At 41.4% G+C, this 16,734-nt stretch overlaps 1 protein-coding gene across 1 annotated transcript in view; it reads left to right on the forward strand.

Annotated features, from left to right (window-relative positions):
- The window catches only part of LOC103125091 (antigen WC1.1-like), a 57,972-nt gene extending 46,925 nt beyond the window's left edge, over window positions 1-11,047 (forward strand). Inside the window, exons 9-15 of the mRNA XM_060190766.1 lie at window positions 3,892-3,933; window positions 4,029-4,343; window positions 5,521-5,640; window positions 7,145-7,240; window positions 7,449-7,532; window positions 8,789-8,938; window positions 10,640-11,047. Coding sequence (XP_060046749.1) covers window positions 3,892-3,933; window positions 4,029-4,343; window positions 5,521-5,640; window positions 7,145-7,240; window positions 7,449-7,532; window positions 8,789-8,938; window positions 10,640-10,812 — 980 coding nt within the window. The 3' untranslated portion in view covers window positions 10,813-11,047. The remainder of the gene's footprint in view (window positions 1-3,891; window positions 3,934-4,028; window positions 4,344-5,520; window positions 5,641-7,144; window positions 7,241-7,448; window positions 7,533-8,788; window positions 8,939-10,639) is intronic.
- The last annotated feature ends 5,687 nt before the right edge of the window (window positions 11,048-16,734 follow it).

Here is a 16,734-nt window from a genome sequence, read left to right on the forward strand (position 1 = left end):
TGGCTGTAGGTTTACTATACATGGACTCCACTGTGTTTAGGAATTTTCCATCTATTCCCTTTTTTTGTAGTGTTTTAATGATGAAGAGATGTTGGATTTTGTCAAAGACTTTCTCTACATCTATTGAGGTAATCATTTGGTTTTTGCTTTTTCTTGCTTGTATTGATGTGCTGGGTCACATTGATTGATTTACCTATAATGAACCAAACTTGCAGTCCTGGGATAAATCCCACTTGGCCATGATGTACAATCTTTTTTAACATACTTCTGTATCCATTTGGCTAGAATTTTGTTCAGTATTTTAGCATCTATGTTCATCAGATATATTAGTCTGCCGTTTTCTTTTTTATTGTTATTTATAAAAAGGAAACACAGATAAAAACCATAGGTTAAGAGGGGTACAACGCCACACAATTCCCACCACTGGAACTCTGTATCCCATCCCATCCCATCCCTGATAGCTTTCCTATTCTTCGTCCCTCTGGGAGTATGGACCAAGGGACATTATGGGGTGCAGAAAGTGGAAGGTCTGGCTTCTGTAATTTCTTCCCCGCTGAACATGGGCATTGACAGCTCAATCCTTACTCCCAGCCTGCCTCTCTCTTTCCCTAGTGAGGTAGGGCTCTGGGGAAGCGGGGCTCCAGGACAAACTGGTAGGGTCATCTGCCCGAGGAAGTCCAGCTGGTATCGTGTTAGCTACTGGAACCTGGTGGCTGAAAGAAGAGTTAACATATAAAGCCAAACAAATTGTTGACTAATCATGAACCTAAAGGCAAGAATATTGCAGATGAAGAGTTGGGGGGGTCCTCCATTTTGTAGATAGCTAGTAGGCATATTTTAATTATATTCCAAAGGGCCTGTGGCTATACTAGTTTTTTTTCCCTGAGCCTGATATCTGATATGCAGGTGAATCCAAGTTATTGTCTGAGGAGATGATGTCATGGCTGGGAAAAGGACCAGAAAGCTGGATCAGAGAAGAGAGTAGCTCCCTAATATGGGAAATGTGTATAAATATTGTTTACTGTAAACCCCATTGATTTGATGTGATCTGATCTGGGGCCCATATTCAGCTTAGGAGCCTGTGTGACCTCTGCATCCCTGTAGATCTGAGTGAACATTCTGTGGTCATGAGTAGGAACATTCCAAGCAGCCCCAATTTCAGAACCCATCTTCCTCAAGTGGAACATAGTATATGTTGTCCAGCCTTCCTTTGAAGGATGGAACATTCTCTGCCTTCATTGATCCACATTGAAGGCAAGGTCCTATGGGGGCCCACAAAGGGGTCTATTGTGTTGTTCCTGATAAAGACACCAATAACAGTGGAGAGAGGGATTTATTTGAGGTCTAGGCCCATCATGTCTGTTTGGGAATCTCAGAACTCCCCAAATAGGGTCCCAGATGATGGGGTGGCCTGATAGTGACTAAAGATGCAGTTTTCTTTTTTGTTGTTTTGTTTTGTTTCTCTGTTTTTGATATCAGTGTGATGTTGGCTTCATAGAAGGTTGGAGTATTTCTTTTGTTTTCAATATTAGAAGATCTTTAAAAATAGAGGTATCTTTTAAAATATTTTTTAATTTTTCAATATTTTTATTCAATATTTTTCAATATTTTCAAAGATCTCTAAAATTAGACGTATCCTTGAAGATTTGTAGAATTAATTTGTAAAACCATCTAGTCCAGTATTTTTATTGTTGAGAAGGTTTTTGATAACTGTTTCAATTTCTTTGGCTTTGATTGGCCATTCATATTTTCTAGCTCCTCTTTATTTAATTTTGGAATTGTGTATGTATCTAAGAACTTGTCCATTTCTTCCAGGTTCTCTAGCAAGGTGGCATAAAACCCTCACATGATACTTTGTATTTCTGTGTTGTCTATTGTGATATCTCTTCTTTCATTTACAATCCTGTTAGTTTGAGTTATCTCTATATTTTTAGTGAATCTGGTCAAGGGCTTGTCAAATTTTTTTTTATCCTTTTGAAGAACCAACATTTAGCTTCACTGGTCTTTTGTATGGTTCTCTTATTTTCAATGTTATTTATTTCTGCCTAATATTTCAGTCCTATTGCTTGCTTTAAGGTTACTTTGTTCTTTTTCTTCAAAGACCTTAAGGTGTGTAACCAGGTTGTTTGATTGAGCTTTTACTTGTTTCTTTTTTTTTTTTTAATTTTTATTCATAAAATGGAAACACTGACAAGACCATAGGATAAGAGGGGTACAATTCCCACCACCAAAACTCCATATCCCATCCCCTCCCGATAGCTTTCCTATTCTTTAACCGTCTGGGAATATGGGCCCAGGGTCATTATGGGGTGCAGAAGGTGGAAGATCTGGCTTCTGTAATTGCTTCCCCGCTGAACATGGGCGTTGACAGGTTGATCCATACTCCGAGCTTGTCTCTCTCTTTCCCCAGTGGGTTAGAGCTCTGGGGAAGTGGGGCTCCAGGACACATTGGTGGGGTCAGCTGCTGCCCAGAGAATTCTGGTTGACATCATGTTAGCATCTGGAACCCGGTGGCTGAAATATAAAGCCATACAAATTGTTGACTAATCATGAACCTAAAGGCTAGAATATTGCAGATGAAGATTTGGTATCTCCATTTTGGAAATAGCTAGCAGGTCTATTTCAGGTATATCTCAGGACTTTATTAGTTTTGCCTGAGTCTGACAGCTGATATGAAGGTAGACCCAAGTTATTGTCTGGGGAGATGATGTCATGACTGGAAAAAGTGCTAGAAAGCCAGATCTGGGAAGAGAGTAGCTCACAAATATGGGGAAAGTGTATAAATGTTTCTTAATGTGTGCCTGTCTGTCTATGAACTTCCTGCTCAGCACTGCCTTAGCTGTGTTCCAAATATTTTGATTGTGTCTTCATTTTCACTTGATTCTCAAAACATTTTAATTACTTCCTTAATTTTCTCTTTGACCCAGTAGTTGTTTAGCAGTATACTGTTGAGTCTATATTTTGGGACTTTTACTAGTTTTTTGTTTGTTGTTCAGTGTTAATTTAATTCCACTGTAGTCTGATAAGATGCTTGGGATGATTTCAATGCTCTTGAATTTTTTAACATTATCTTTGTGATGTAACATATAGTTTTAACTTGAGAATGTCCCATGTTTACTCAATAGAAAACATACTATCAGGTTCAAATCCCCAGCAGCATGTGGGGAGCAACATGGAAGGCAGTTTCATGAAGAGTAGAGTGGTGATACAGTTCCTTCTATCTCTCCCTCTATCAATATCGAGGAGCTGCACTGGATCAGGGACAGCTATATATGGAATTAAAAGGTTCCCCAGAATCAGTGGCATCATGAATGCACAAGTTCCCCAAAATCAGAATATAAGTGGAATACTGAATAAACATAACTACTCTTACTATTTATTTCCACAGACTACCATATAGATGTTTCCATTGTTATATAAACTTAAAAATAATTTATAGAATAAAGAATTTAAAAGATTATGTTTCACTGAATTATTTCATCTGTTCATTCACTTAATATTTATCAGGCACTTATACACAGTATTTGTAGAAGGGTTTGCTTAAATGTTTGATGAGTAAACAAATACAGTATGCCTAGTACCAAACCGTGAGCAGAAACTCAGATGTGAATAAGATATGCACGGCTGTTTCTGAAGCAGAACGTGTGTGTGTGTGTGTGTGTGTGTGTGTGTGTGTGTGTGTGTGTGTGTGTGTGTGTGTAGAAAGTGATAAACAAATAAACATATAAAACAGACATATGAAAGTGGTGGTCTTATCCAGCCCATTGGATTGACTGTGACTCCTATGTATATTCACTTGTAATTGGGACTGAGCCAGGACCTTAGATAATCTTGTTTGGGGCAACACCACTTCTCTGTACCTGATCCTGTGCATCTCTTCTGTAGCTGCAGGAAAGAAACCCAAGAGCTGTCCAACTGCTGCCCCTTGCACAGGTATGCAAGCCTCCCGCTCCCCTTGGGATCCCAGGGTGCTGCCCCCTATTCCTACTTCCTCCAGGCGGTAACAGGAGGTGCTGCTGGCTTTTCAGACAGGGAGAAGCTCCGGCTCCGAGGAGGTGACACCCAGTGCTCAGGAAGAGTGGAAGTCTGGCACAATGGCTCCTGGGGCACCGTGTGTGATGACTCCTGGAGCCTGGCAGAGGCCGAGGTGGTGTGTCAGCAGCTGGGCTGTGGCTCAGCACTCGAGGCCCTGGAGGCCGGGGCATTTGGCCCTGGAACTGGGAGCATCTGGCTGGACCAGGTGCAGTGCAGGGGCAGGGAGTCCTCCCTGTGGGCCTGTGCTGCCAAGCCCTGGGGGCAACACGATTGCAAGCATGAGGAGGATGCTGGGGTGAGGTGCTCAGGTGAGCAGGATCCATGCTTGCTGGGACTGAGATAAAAGATGGTGTGAGACTGGGTCCAGGAGCATTTCCAGGGCTAATTGCTAAATTCTTTTTCTCATGGGGAGGTGGGTGGCTGTTGCCTGACCTCCTCTACTGGGAGACAGTATGCCCCTTGGAGGGGGTTGTAACCCTGAGCTTTCTTAGACTAGTTCAGCAGACTGACTCATCCTCTTTCTCTTCTCTCCAGGTGAGAGGTCAACAGCTGCCCCCAAGCAAAGAAGTAAGTGATCCTTCTGCTCTGAGCCATGGGGTAGCGGAAATTCTCATATTTTCAGAGACCTGAACAGTGCACTCTACATATTTCTAACAAAACTGCCACGTCAGTACAGAAAAGGCCTCATGATCTGATTTATTATTAGTGATTTATTAATGATTTACAAAATTAAAATAATAAAAAAATAATCCCACACCATTCCCACCGCCAGAGTTCTGTGCCCCACTGCCACCACCCACCCCCACACCCAACCAAAGGAAATTCCATACTTCTTCCAAGGTTATAGATAGAGGTTGAATATATATTCTATTTTTTAAATATATATTAACATATATTCCATCTTTATTCACTTCCACAACCCTGCCTTCACTTTCTTTCTTTCTTTTTTTAATCTTTATTTATAAAAAGGAAACACTGACAAAAAACATAGGATAAGAGGGGTACAACTCCACATATTTCCCACCACCAGAACTCTATATCCCATCCCCTCCCTTGATAGCTTTCCTATTCTTTATCCCTCTATTATAAGCCACAAAGTGTCCTTCCTTTCTCCTCTTCCCTCTCAGATAAGAGAAACAGTGCCTTTCTCTAGTGTTTTCCAGATTCTCTTTGCTCTCAGTGAAGGTATAAAAAAAGATTCCTGGTGACAAACATTCTAGGTTCAAGTTAAATTGGGGTTCAGAGCCCTCTAGTCATCCTCCCCTATTATTTACCCCCTTCCACCCCCTGGGTAAATTATACAGAAGACAGTTGATAAAACTCAGGATAAGACCCAGGTCAATCACATCATCAGTTTCACATAGGCCTCTTGAATCTGAGCTGCGGCTTCATGGCCTTGAGGACTTACAATGTGACTGGGACACCGGGAGTTCTCCCTCAACCCTCATGGCCCTCTTCTTTCCTCAGGCACCAGTTTGGGGTCAGCCCCTGGCCCTGGCTTCTTCTCCCTGCCTTGGATCATCTGCATCATCCTAGGTGCCCTTCTTTTCCTGGTCCTTGTCATTCTGGGGGGTCAGCTGCACAGATGGAGAGCACAGCACCAAGGTCAGTCTTAAGGGTGCTACATGGAAAATACCAAAAAGGCTCTTGAGGGCCAGGAGAATAGCTCACTAGGACAGTGTTCACTTTACCCTTTGTATGACCCAGTTTCAAACCCTGCCCCCCCACCTCACTAAAGGAAGAGATGCTTCTGTGATCTCTTTCCCCCTTCTCACTACTTTGCTGTTTCTGTATAAAAATAGATAAAATAAAAATTGAGCCAGATGGTGGTGCACCTGGTTGAGTGCACACATTACAGTGCACAAGGACCCAGGTTCAAGCCCCTGGTCCCCACCTGCAGGGAGAAAGCTTCACAAGTGGTGAAGCAGGGCTGCAGGTGTGTCTCACTGTCTCTCGCCCTGTCTCCCCCTCCACTCTCAATTTCTCTATGTCACTATACAGTAAATCAATAAAATTAAAAATAAATAAATAAATATTGCAGCCTCAGGAGTACAATGGACTAAGTATTGGAGCCTAAAGTATAAAGTCTTTAGTTTGATTCCCAGCATCCTGTGTGCCAGAGGAATTCTGGTTCTACCTTTTCTTTCTTCTCACAAATATTAGGTGGTCAGAAATGTCATGATGCATGTTTGCATAGAAAAACAGAAACATATGCCATGACTTTTGAAACATCCCAATTAATCTTAATAAAATAAAATAGGGGCTGGGCAGTGGGGCACCCAGTGAAGAGCACAAAGACTATGCATAGATTAGGGTTCGAGTCCCCAGCACCCCCACTATATGTGAAGTGGTGAAGCAGGTCTGCAGGCGTCTCTTTTTCTCTCTCCCTCTCCCTCACCCCTTTCCCTATCCACTCTCAATTTCTATCTTATCCAATAAAATGGAAAGAATGGCTGCCAGGAGCAGTAGATTCATAGCGCTGGCACCAAGCCCCAGCAATATCCCTGGAGGCATAATTAATTAATTAACTAATTAATTAACTAATTAATTTAGGCTGTTGGGCCAGTTGTGAGATGAAGAAAGGCATACAAATATTGATCTCCATCCTAACAATCTTGGCAAAACTCTACTTCCTCTTTAATAGGCTTCAAGATTGAAATGCTGGATCTTGGTCCAGGATTGAGTGTAAAATTCCTCTGTAATGAAAACTGTGGTAGCTCCCCTGGTTAAACCCACACATCACAGTGCACAAGGGCCCAGGTTCAAGCTCCTGGTGCCCACCTGCAGGAAGGAAGCTTCACAAGTGGTGAAGCAGGGCCGCAAGTATCTTTCTGTCTCTCTCCCTCTCTATCTCCCCCTTCCCTCTCAATTTCTGGCTATCTCTATCCAATAATACATTTTTAAAATGAAAACTGACTGTGTAGAAATTGAGCAGAGATTCACAATTAGGGTCAGAAAATCTAGTTTTCACTCCAAAGGCACAAGGCTAAAGGGGCGGTATCACAGTGGGATTTCTCCAGGGTGAACCATGCAGAACATAAAAGACTTTGCCCAGGGGTCAAAGGACTAGCTCCAAGAATAGCTTCTGAACTCACGTCACTTTTCCCAGACTTGTCTGACTTTGAAGACACTGTTCCTGAAGCCTTGTACCAGGAGATTGATGACTTCATAAAACCAAAAGCAGAGGACCTGTGTGACAGTCTAGGTGAGTTCCATGCCCTCCCTTCTGCTCATGAGCTGGCTCCGTGGCATCTGAGGCCAGCACAGACCAACCACTTGCCCATCCTGAATCATCAGCCTCCTCCAAGCTCCCTCCCTAAATCTGTCATCAATATTTCTTCTGAAACATGATGTGGGTCTTCTGCTTTGGGAAAGCCTTTCCTTCTTGGCTGTGATACTGCTCTCCCTCTCAGGACACCCATCTGATGGCTCAGTAGTTGAACTACCCTATTACACAGGGGACAATGGAGAAGACAGGTACCCTGAAGCTGCCCCAGGTAGTAGGGAGATGCCCTCCCTAGATGGTAGGGATGAAAAGGAGGACTCTCCTCTGGGAGTTTATGTTTAGAATGGGGAAGATATCAGCTCTCAGCTTTCTTTACCTACTCTATAACTCAGAAAGGAAAAGAACAGACTCACTACTCCTTTTTATTATCTTTATTTATTTATTGGGTAGAGACAGCCAAAAAATAGAGGAGAGGGAGATAAAGAGAGACACCTTCAGCCCTGCTTCACCACTTGTGAAGCCTTCCACCTGCAGGTAGGGACTGGGGTTTTGAACTAGGGTCCTTGCACATGGTAACATGTGCGCTCAACCAGGTGCACCATCACTTGGCCCCTCAGACTCTTTTCTATATCCACAATTACTCCTAATTCAGCTACAGACATGCCTTTATTGTGCTGCCATTAATTCATGGGGAATCCAGTGATTTTTAATAACATCTGAAATTGATAATCTCAAAAATCCCATGTCTTTAGTATACTGCACCAAAGTGAAGGACTCTGGGCAGGGGAGGGTTCAGGTCTTGATGCTAGATGGTGAAGGAGGACCTAGGCTGGGGGCGAAATACTTTTTAAAAAATATTATTTTTTGATTTTAGCGAGATGGGAATGATATTTGGATCAATGGTAGATTATGTATATATTAAGAAACAAAATTGTGTTTCTTTGCTAAATCCTGCAATATACAAATTTGTTTCTGCCTATACTTAGCTCTTACTAGAAGCCTCGATATAAAAGGGAACTAAAGAGGAGAATCCACTACCACCACCACCACCCCCCGCCCAAATTAAAGATGGACTGCTCTTGGAATGAAGCATGTCCAGGTCTCCTGAAAATTGGATCCTGAGGTCAACAGAGTTCCAGAGGACATCAGCCCTAGGCCTGCTATAATGAACACTGGGTCTCCTGTCCCTGTAACAGATGTCCACACTGCCTTCTGCTGCCAGCTCTGTGTTTCCCACACTCCACTGGGCAGGTGGACAGCCTGGGTTCTCTTTGTCCAGCTTCATCTTTCCTCAGTCATTGCTGGGAATAGAGTAGGGTTAAAATTCTATGCAATAGCCATGAAAATAATACCTGAAACCTCGAGCAGAAAACTTTTGCTGAGGCCATGTTAGAAAAATATTATAGGTCTAGGTAGCCCTAGAATATGGTGCCAGTGTTTATAAGCTACAAGGATTTCTGCATTAGAAGGAACTGGGCAGCTTGACCCACAGCTTGCAAGCCCACCTAAGTCCCTGTCCATGTCCAGAGCCTCCAGGAGACTATGTCACTGACACAGAGAACAGTTATGATGATGCACAGGAGTTGTCTGTTCCTCAAGTTCCTTCTCCCTCTTGGATGAAGCATGAAGATTATTATTTCTCAGCGGTGGGAGGTGGAATCAGACGTTTCCAGGAAGGTGAGTGTTCAGGTCTGTCTCCAGTAGCCTTACTTCCAGGCCATTTTCCCTTTTGCTACCCTGGTTGTTTTATTGTAGTGGTGGTTATTATTGTTGATGTCGTCACTGAATAGGACAGAGAGAAATGGAGAGAGGAGGGGAAGGCAGAGAGGGGGAGAGAAAGAGAGACACCTGCAGACCTGCTTCACCACCTGTGAAGTGACTGCCCTACAGATGGGGAGCCAGGGCTCGAACCGAGATCCTTACACTGGTCCTTGCAGTTTGTACCACGTGCACTTAATCTGCTGCGCTATAGCCCAATCGCAGGAAAAGGTGAGTTTATACCCAACAGCAATTGGTTTTTCTTCACTGTAAGACTCTCCCTTGCCTGGAGAATATCAGATCTTCTCTGTCTCTGATATATGCAGCTATGAGAGATATGTTCTCTGTGTCCATGCCCTCCACACACACACACACACACACACACACACACACACACACACACACATCATTGGGTGTAGACATGTCTGTACACATTGCAGAGTTTCCATTCCCATTTTTTAACACCCCAAATTGAGATAAAAGTTTCAACAATAAATTTAAGCAGCCTTTCAGAATGAAATGTAATCCAGAAAGTTTTTTCTAATAGCAATGTGACTGGATGTGTAAATTATTATAATTTGTCTGGGGATAACTGTGTAACAAAATAGTAAAGTTAAGATGAGGTCAGGGAAATAGTTCAGTGGTTGTGGGCCATTCTTTCATGCCTGAGGCCCTCAGGCCCCAGACTGAATCCTCAAAACAACTTAAAGCAAAGCTCAGTAGTGTTCTGATCTCAATCTCTCTCTCTCTCTCTCTCTCTCTCTCTCTCTCTCTCTATTTTTCACACACACACACACGTTCTCTTTTTCACTCTCTCTCATAAAAACAAATTAAGTAATCAATTTTAAAGACATTATAAAGTTGACTCTGAATACACTGTTAATACAGAATGTGCAATGGCCTTGATTAGAAAGTCTTAACGCCTCAGCACTAGAAGCAAAGAGACAATGTTCTCTCATTGCTTCAACCAACAGATGAAAACCTTCATTTTTTTATTTTTTTATTGATTTAATTCTAAACAACAAGTCCATTAGATAAGAAGGGTGCAATTCCACACAATTCCCACCATCAGAGTTCTGCATCCTATCCCCTCCATTTGAAGATTTCCTATGCTTTATCCCTCTGGGAGTATGGGGTGCAGAAAGTGAGAGGTCTGACTTCTATAGCTGCTTCTCCTCTGGACATGGGCATTGGCAGGTCAACCCATACTCCCAGCCTTTTTCTGCAAGACCTTCATTTCTTGGGGCTAGACGTTCTGCTTGTGTGTGAGCCTATGGTTCCCAGGGAACAGGAGGTGGTGGCATTTAGTCAAACTGGCCCCTTTGGCATTTAAAAAAAGATTCATAAAGTGCTATTATGAAGGGCAAGTTTGGTTTGTGGCCAACATTCTGAGCAATCTTGAGCGGTCATGTCTTTCCTCCATTTCTCATGAAGTCAGACCAGACTGGTGTGGGAGAGAGCATTCCTTTCCTAGTCCTCATGATTATTGGCCCATCTCCTTTCCAAATGCGGAGGTAAAGGCATAACGTTGCAGAGTAGCTGAGTTAGTAGGCAGTGTCTCAGAGAAGTCCTAGATCCACAGCTATTTTATGGTCATCTGTAAGAGTTGCTTTCCACCAGAGGACTCTGTTCACTTTGTCATGATGGAAACCAGGATTCTCCTTATTGTTTCAAGCATCTTTCTGCAATATCCTAGAGAAACTATAAACTCCAGCCTGGAAGAAAAAGAAGTCTCGCTGGTCCTAAGACAGGAAGACCTGGGATACGACAATATTGAACTTAACACCATTTAGTGCCATTTTTTGGAGCAAGAAACTCCTCAAAGAAGCCTCTGTGAAAACTGCTTACCAAACAGAAAGGATTGTGTGTACTTTAATACTGCAAAGTTATTGAATATTACTATGATAAAAGGGAATTGTTTATAATAAATACCCAAAATTTCACAAACAAGTAGTACTCTCTTAATAATCTATGTACATTCACCAAAACTGACTTTGAAATCTCAGTCTTCAATCATAATAAGCTCCTTTCCCCAAATGAAGTCTTACTTAGACATCATTACCATATTCCTAAATACTATAAACTTGCCTTCTTTTAGGTAAGATGAAATTCACACTTTAATTGAATTTGTATAAAATGCTAAGATCTGACCTGAACTAAGAACTTACTCTTAGGAAATTAAACTTATAAACACATGAATTAACATTCTAAAATATACTTCACTCCAATCTTCCCCAAGTCTTACCTTTATCTTTCATCTCTCCTAATTTTATGTTTTTATCATGTTAAATCAAGTTTGCACTCATCACACACTTGATGAGTCCTATTACAGAGTACATATATTTAACTATAAATATTTGCTGGGGTTCAGTGCCTGCATGATCCTACCACCATTCTTGAAAGTGATTCTTTTTCCTCCTTCTGTCTCTCTTTAGTATAAAAGGTAAGAGATATGTGTTATGGACAGCATACTCTATGCTACACCTGAGGAAGATGGGTCGATATTGGGGGAATATGGAATGTTCCTACTCATGACCACAGAATGTGAGCTCAGATCTACAGGGATGCAGAGGTCACACAGACTCCTAAGCTAATTATGGGACCCAGATCACATCAAATCGATGGGGTTCACAGTCAAGAATATTTGTACACCTTTCCCATATTAGGGAGCTACTCTCTTCCCTGATCCAGCTTTCTGGCCCTTTTTCCAGCTATGACATCATCTCCCCAAATAATAACTTGGATCCACTGGCATATCAGATTTCAAGCTCAGGGGCAAAAAGAAAAAAGAGAAAAAAAAAAAAACTAGTATAGCCACCGGCCCTTTGGAATTTAACTAAAATATGCCTATTAGCTATCTACAAATGGAGATCCCCACCACCACCCAACTCTTCATCTGCACTATTCCAGCCCTTAGGTCCATGACTGGTCAACAGTTTGTTTGGCTTTGTATGTTAACTTTCTTGTCAGCCACCAGGTTCCAGATGCTAGCATGATGCCGACCAGACTTCCCTGGACAACCCCACCAATGTGTCCTGGAGCTCCGATTCCCCAAAGCCCTTCCCCACTAGGGAAAGACAGAGACAGGCTGGGAGTATGGATAGACCTGGTAATGCCCATGTTCAGCGAGGAAGCAGTTACAGAAGCCAGACCTTCCACATTCTGCAACCCACAACGACTTTGGGTGCATACTCCCAAAGGGTTAAAGAATAGGAAAGCTATCAGAGGAGGGGATGGGATATGGAGTTCTGGTGGTGGGAACTGTATGAAGTTGTATCCCTCTTATCCTATGGTTTTGTCAATGTTTCCTTTTTATAAATAAAAAAATCTAAAAAAAGAGATATGTGTTAAATATATAATTTAGAATGCTGAGTTTATAATAGACATAAGTTTTAAAAATAAGAATTTTTAATTTAAAATTGGGAGAGATGAGAAAGATAAAAATTGAGCCGCTAGGACTTTTTTTTTTTTTTTGCACCGGTATGACTGCACCACTCCCAGTGATTTTTTTTTTTTCTTTTTCCTTTCAATTTCAGATAAAAACAGAGGAGAGATACCACAGCACTGTGGACGTGGTGCTCCCATGTAGTGCCAGGGGCTCACATGGAAAATCATGCACTCTATTGGGCAAGCAAGCTATCTCCAGACTCCAGATGTTGGAATCTTATAATATGCTCATTTATTGACTTGCCAATTTTATTTCATGAACTCTAGTGTTCTTGGTGAAAGGCAGGTATCTCATTTATCTCTACATCCACAAAGCTTCTGCTAAAAATTCCCAAGTTGGTCCTGAAATTAGTGCAGCCTAGAATGTTCCTAGCTATGACCACATAATGTGAGCTCAGACCTACAGGGATGCAGAGGTTACATAGGCTCCTGTGCTGAATATGGGCCCCAGATCAAATTCATGGGGTTTGCAGTTAACAATATTTATATACCTTCCTCATATTTGGGAGCTACTCTCTTCCCTGATCCAGCTTTCCAGCCCTTTTTCCATCTATGACACTATCTCCCCCAGACAATAACCTGGATCCACCTGCATGTTAGCTGTCAAGCGCAGGCAAAAACTAGTGAAGTCATGGGTCCTTTAAAATATACCTAAAATATGGACCCACTAGCTTTTTCCAAAACAAGACCCCAAATATTCATCTTCAATATTCTTGCCTTTAGGTTCATGATTAGTCAACAATTTGTTCTACTTTATATCTTGACTCTATTTTAGCCACCAGGTTCCAGATGCTAACATGATGCCAATTGGACTTCCCTGGGCAGATGACCCCACCATGTGTCCTGGAGCCCCACTTCCCCAGAGCCCTGCCCCACTAAGGAAAGAGTGAGACAGGCTGGGAGTATGGATCGACCTGCCAATGCCCATGTTCAGTGGAAAAACAGTTACAGAAGCCAGACCTTCCACCTTCTGCACCCCACAATGATCTTGGGTCCATACTCCCAGAGGGATAAAGAATAGGAAAACTATCAAGGGAGGGGATTGGATGTGGAGCTCCAAGGGTGGGCACTGTGTGGAATTGTACCCCTTTTATCCTACGGTCTTGTCAGTATTTCCATTTTATAAATAACAATTTAAAAATTCTCAAGTTATGTCTAATGAATGGTAGTCTACTGGGCTGTTTTATACAAATCATCTCCATTTAAAGGCACTGTGTTGAAAACATTATTCAGCTGGGTGTTGTGAAGATTTAGTATAATGATGCAAGTTATAGTATCTGAATATGCAAATAAGACTTGTAATTTGGGACAAATCCAAAGCTCCCCTCTGATATTTTAGTGATACAATCTGTGACTGTGCTCATACCAGCCCAGCACAGACTGTGTCTCACACTGAACAGTGAGAAGCAGTGTGACCAGAGCAAGATCATCTTCACTTATTGAGATGAGTTAAACAACATCTATCAGTGTTGCACTCAAATGATAGAGAATGAGACTTGAAGTCTTCCATGGAGAATCAAAAATTCACAGCATATTGTCAACTGTAAACCATTATTCCTCCAATAAAAAATTTTTTTTAAAAAAACCCTCACAGCATACTCATGATCCTACTGAACACAACTAAAAACAGTGGGAAAAGTAAAAAAAAAAAAAAAAAATCAGTACAGATATAGCTTTATGGCTACATCATGTACTAAGATAAAAGCTAAAGTGAAGATCACTTCAGTAAGATCCAAGACTCTATGTCTTCTTTTTCTATAAGGGATTTTCCCAAATAAGAGCATGGCTAAGAGTCTGGGTTTGAGCTAGACAGATGCCTGCTATTGCCATCGAGGAAATCAGAATGATTTCAAGTGTTCTTGGTCCTGAACTGACAAAAATGCACCCTCACATGACAGATTTTCTCCTCCAATATTTAAAACTGTCAAGGCAGGAAGTCAAGGAACGATGTTCATTGTCTTGGATGCTAAGCTACAAAAAATATCCAGGCTTTCCATTGAAATTCCAGAAACTTCACATCATAAGAATAGAGACAAATGAAAAACAGACTGAGTGGTGCAAGAACTTCAAAGCAGACTTATTCCAGCTCAGTTTCTGGGTTATAATGAAACAGCTGAATTATGAGGACCCTTTCCACGCCTCCCTAGAAGAACAACAATGAATCACTATAGATAGATGACAGAAAAATATAACCTTGATATCTTATTTTTCATATACGATTTACAGCATTAAACACAAAATCATGACATGTAGAGATACAATCACATAAATTTAACTGAAAGAAGATTTGACTGAAGCAAACATTATAGAGATGTTAAAGGTGGCAGATAATGGTCTTAATTAAGATCATCTTATTTAAAATGAGAAAAAGAATAGACCGGTCCCATGAGATAGAACATATGTTCACATGTATCCATAAACTAGGGCAAAATATATACCTGAAAGCAAAAGTACACAAGAGTCTGCAGTGAGTACCCCACAACACTTCATCTGCACTATTCCAGCCTTTAGGTCCATTATTGGTCAACAATTTGGCTTTGTATGTTAACTCTCTTTTCAGTCACCAGGTTCCAGACGCCAGCATGATGCGGACCAGATTTCCCTGGACAGACGACCCCATCAGTGTGTCCTAGAGCCCCACTTCCCCAGAGCCCCACTCTACTAGGGAAAGAGAGAGGCAGGCTGGGAATATGGATCAATCAGTCAATGCCCATGTTCAGCAGGGAAGCAATTACAGAAGCCAGACCCTCCACCTTCTGCAACCCACAATGACCTTGGGTCCATACTCCCAGAGGGATAAAGAATAGGAAAGCTATCAGGGGAGAGGATGACATAAAGAGATCTGGTAGTGGAAACTGTGTGGAGTTGTACCTCTCGTTTCCTATGGTTTTGTTAATGTCTCCTTTTTTAAACAAATAAATAAGTGAGGAAAAGAGATAAAAACCATTGAAAAAGTAAAAATTATAAATATATAAAAACCACATAAAATACATTTTAAAAAATCAAATGGACAGCTGTCAGCTTAAACTAGAATAACTTTTGTTAAAAAAAAAAAAGTAAATAAATAGGCTAGAAAGAATTTAGATGTGACTCAAGACAGAATTAGTGATCTAGAAGAGTCCTAGATAGGAGAGGAGAAAATAGAGATGAAGAAGATATTGTGGGGCCAGGTGGTGGCGCACCTGGTTGAGCACACATGTTACTATGCTCAAGGACCTGGGTTTGAGCCCCCAGCCCCCACCTGTAGGGGGAAAGCTTTGCAAGTGGTGAAGCAGTGCTGCAGGTATCTCTGTCTCTCTCCCACTCTATCTCCCCCTACCCTCTCAATTTCTGGCCATCTCTATTTGGTAAATAAATAAAGGTAATACATTTAAAAAGAAGAAGAAGATGTTGCTGGTGGAGTAGCAGGAGACAGATAGCAGCAGATGCAATCTTCGAAGAGAGGATGGCTGGGAATTTTGATAATGGACAGAAGGTATAGCTCCCTTATTCAAAAACGAGAATCCCTGAAAAATATGTAAAAAATATTCACACCTAAAATTGCTGAAAATTAAAGCAACTGAGGAAACCTGGAGCAATAAATTTGTCTCACACAAAGAAGACAAAAAAAAAAAGGAGAGAGAGAGAGGACTTGTGATTGTAACGAGTGAGTTGATTAAAAGCAATTGATAGATATTAACCCAAATGGTCAACAACTGCACTTGAAGAATCAAATACCAAAGTAAAGACAAGTCTAGATAAAAACAGAAAAATTCAAGTAAACCTATTTGGTATTCACCTAGCACAGACAAAGAACTTTGTTGAATGTAAAATGATGAAGAAAATGTGCACATTATGTCAGGAGTAGCCAAAGAGGCTGGCATAATGACAACCTGCATTTCTCTAAAACACAGCTACAAGATGGTTTTATTCAGATGAGAAATATAAAAAATGGAAAAACATGAATAGAGAATGACAGTGGTGGGCGAGATGTGGAACTATACTCCTGTAATCTTATGATCGTGTAAACCATTAGTAAATCATTAATAGAAAATAAAATTTTTTAAATGCCTTGAGTTTTGTAGATACATGGTGCTCTCTTTTTCTTTCTTTCATACATTGTTGTTTTTCTTTTTAGATAGAGACTGAAAAGGCAGCAAAGGAGAGACAGAGAGAGTAAAAGAGACCACAGCACCACAGCTCCCTTCACTGCTGTGGGCACCTGGCTTAAACCTGGGTTATGCATATGGCAAAGCAGCGCCCTATCCAAGTGAGCTATTTTGTTGCCC

The sequence above is a fragment of the Erinaceus europaeus genome, chromosome 4, assembly GCF_950295315.1.
Source record: "Erinaceus europaeus chromosome 4, mEriEur2.1, whole genome shotgun sequence".
Lineage (NCBI taxonomy): Eukaryota > Metazoa > Chordata > Mammalia > Eulipotyphla > Erinaceidae > Erinaceus > Erinaceus europaeus.